The sequence below is a fragment of the Sinocyclocheilus rhinocerous genome, unplaced genomic scaffold (assembly GCF_001515625.1).
Source record: "Sinocyclocheilus rhinocerous isolate Xijiao unplaced genomic scaffold, SAMN03320098_v1.1 scaffold21788, whole genome shotgun sequence".
In the NCBI taxonomy this organism is placed as follows: Eukaryota; Metazoa; Chordata; class Actinopteri; order Cypriniformes; family Cyprinidae; genus Sinocyclocheilus; species Sinocyclocheilus rhinocerous.
The window spans coordinates 587-935 of NW_015652574.1; the positions used below are offsets into that span (position 1 = coordinate 587).

The 349-nt window shown below is 34.7% G+C and overlaps 1 gene segment (V, D, J or C); it reads left to right on the forward strand.

The window, feature by feature from the left end:
- LOC107715140 (Ig heavy chain V region G4-like) overlaps window positions 1-129 on the forward strand; it is a 570-nt gene extending 441 nt beyond the window's left edge. Inside the window, 1 exon segment of the V gene segment in view lies at window positions 4-129. Coding sequence covers window positions 4-129 — 126 coding nt within the window.
- Window positions 130-349: the final 220 nt, after the last annotated feature.

Here is a 349-nt window from a genome sequence, read left to right on the forward strand (position 1 = left end):
CAGTTCTCCATCACCAAAGACACCAGCAAAAACATGCTGTATTTACAGGTGAAAAGCCTGAAGCCTGAAGACACAGCTGTTTATTACTGTGCACGACAGTCACAGTTACACAAAAGACTGCAGGACTGAACAAAAACTAGTTATGTGATCTCTGAGGGTCCAAGAACATGTTTCAGCGCACTTTACTTTTTGTTAACTCTTGTTAATTTTCTGAGTGTTTTAGTAATTGATGTAAACTTCAATACATCCAAAAAACTTTGTTTTGTTTTTTTATTTGAATTCATGCTAGAATAAAACCAATTACAGTTAATTTGAGCTCTATAACATTCCACTTTGTGAACCTTTACAA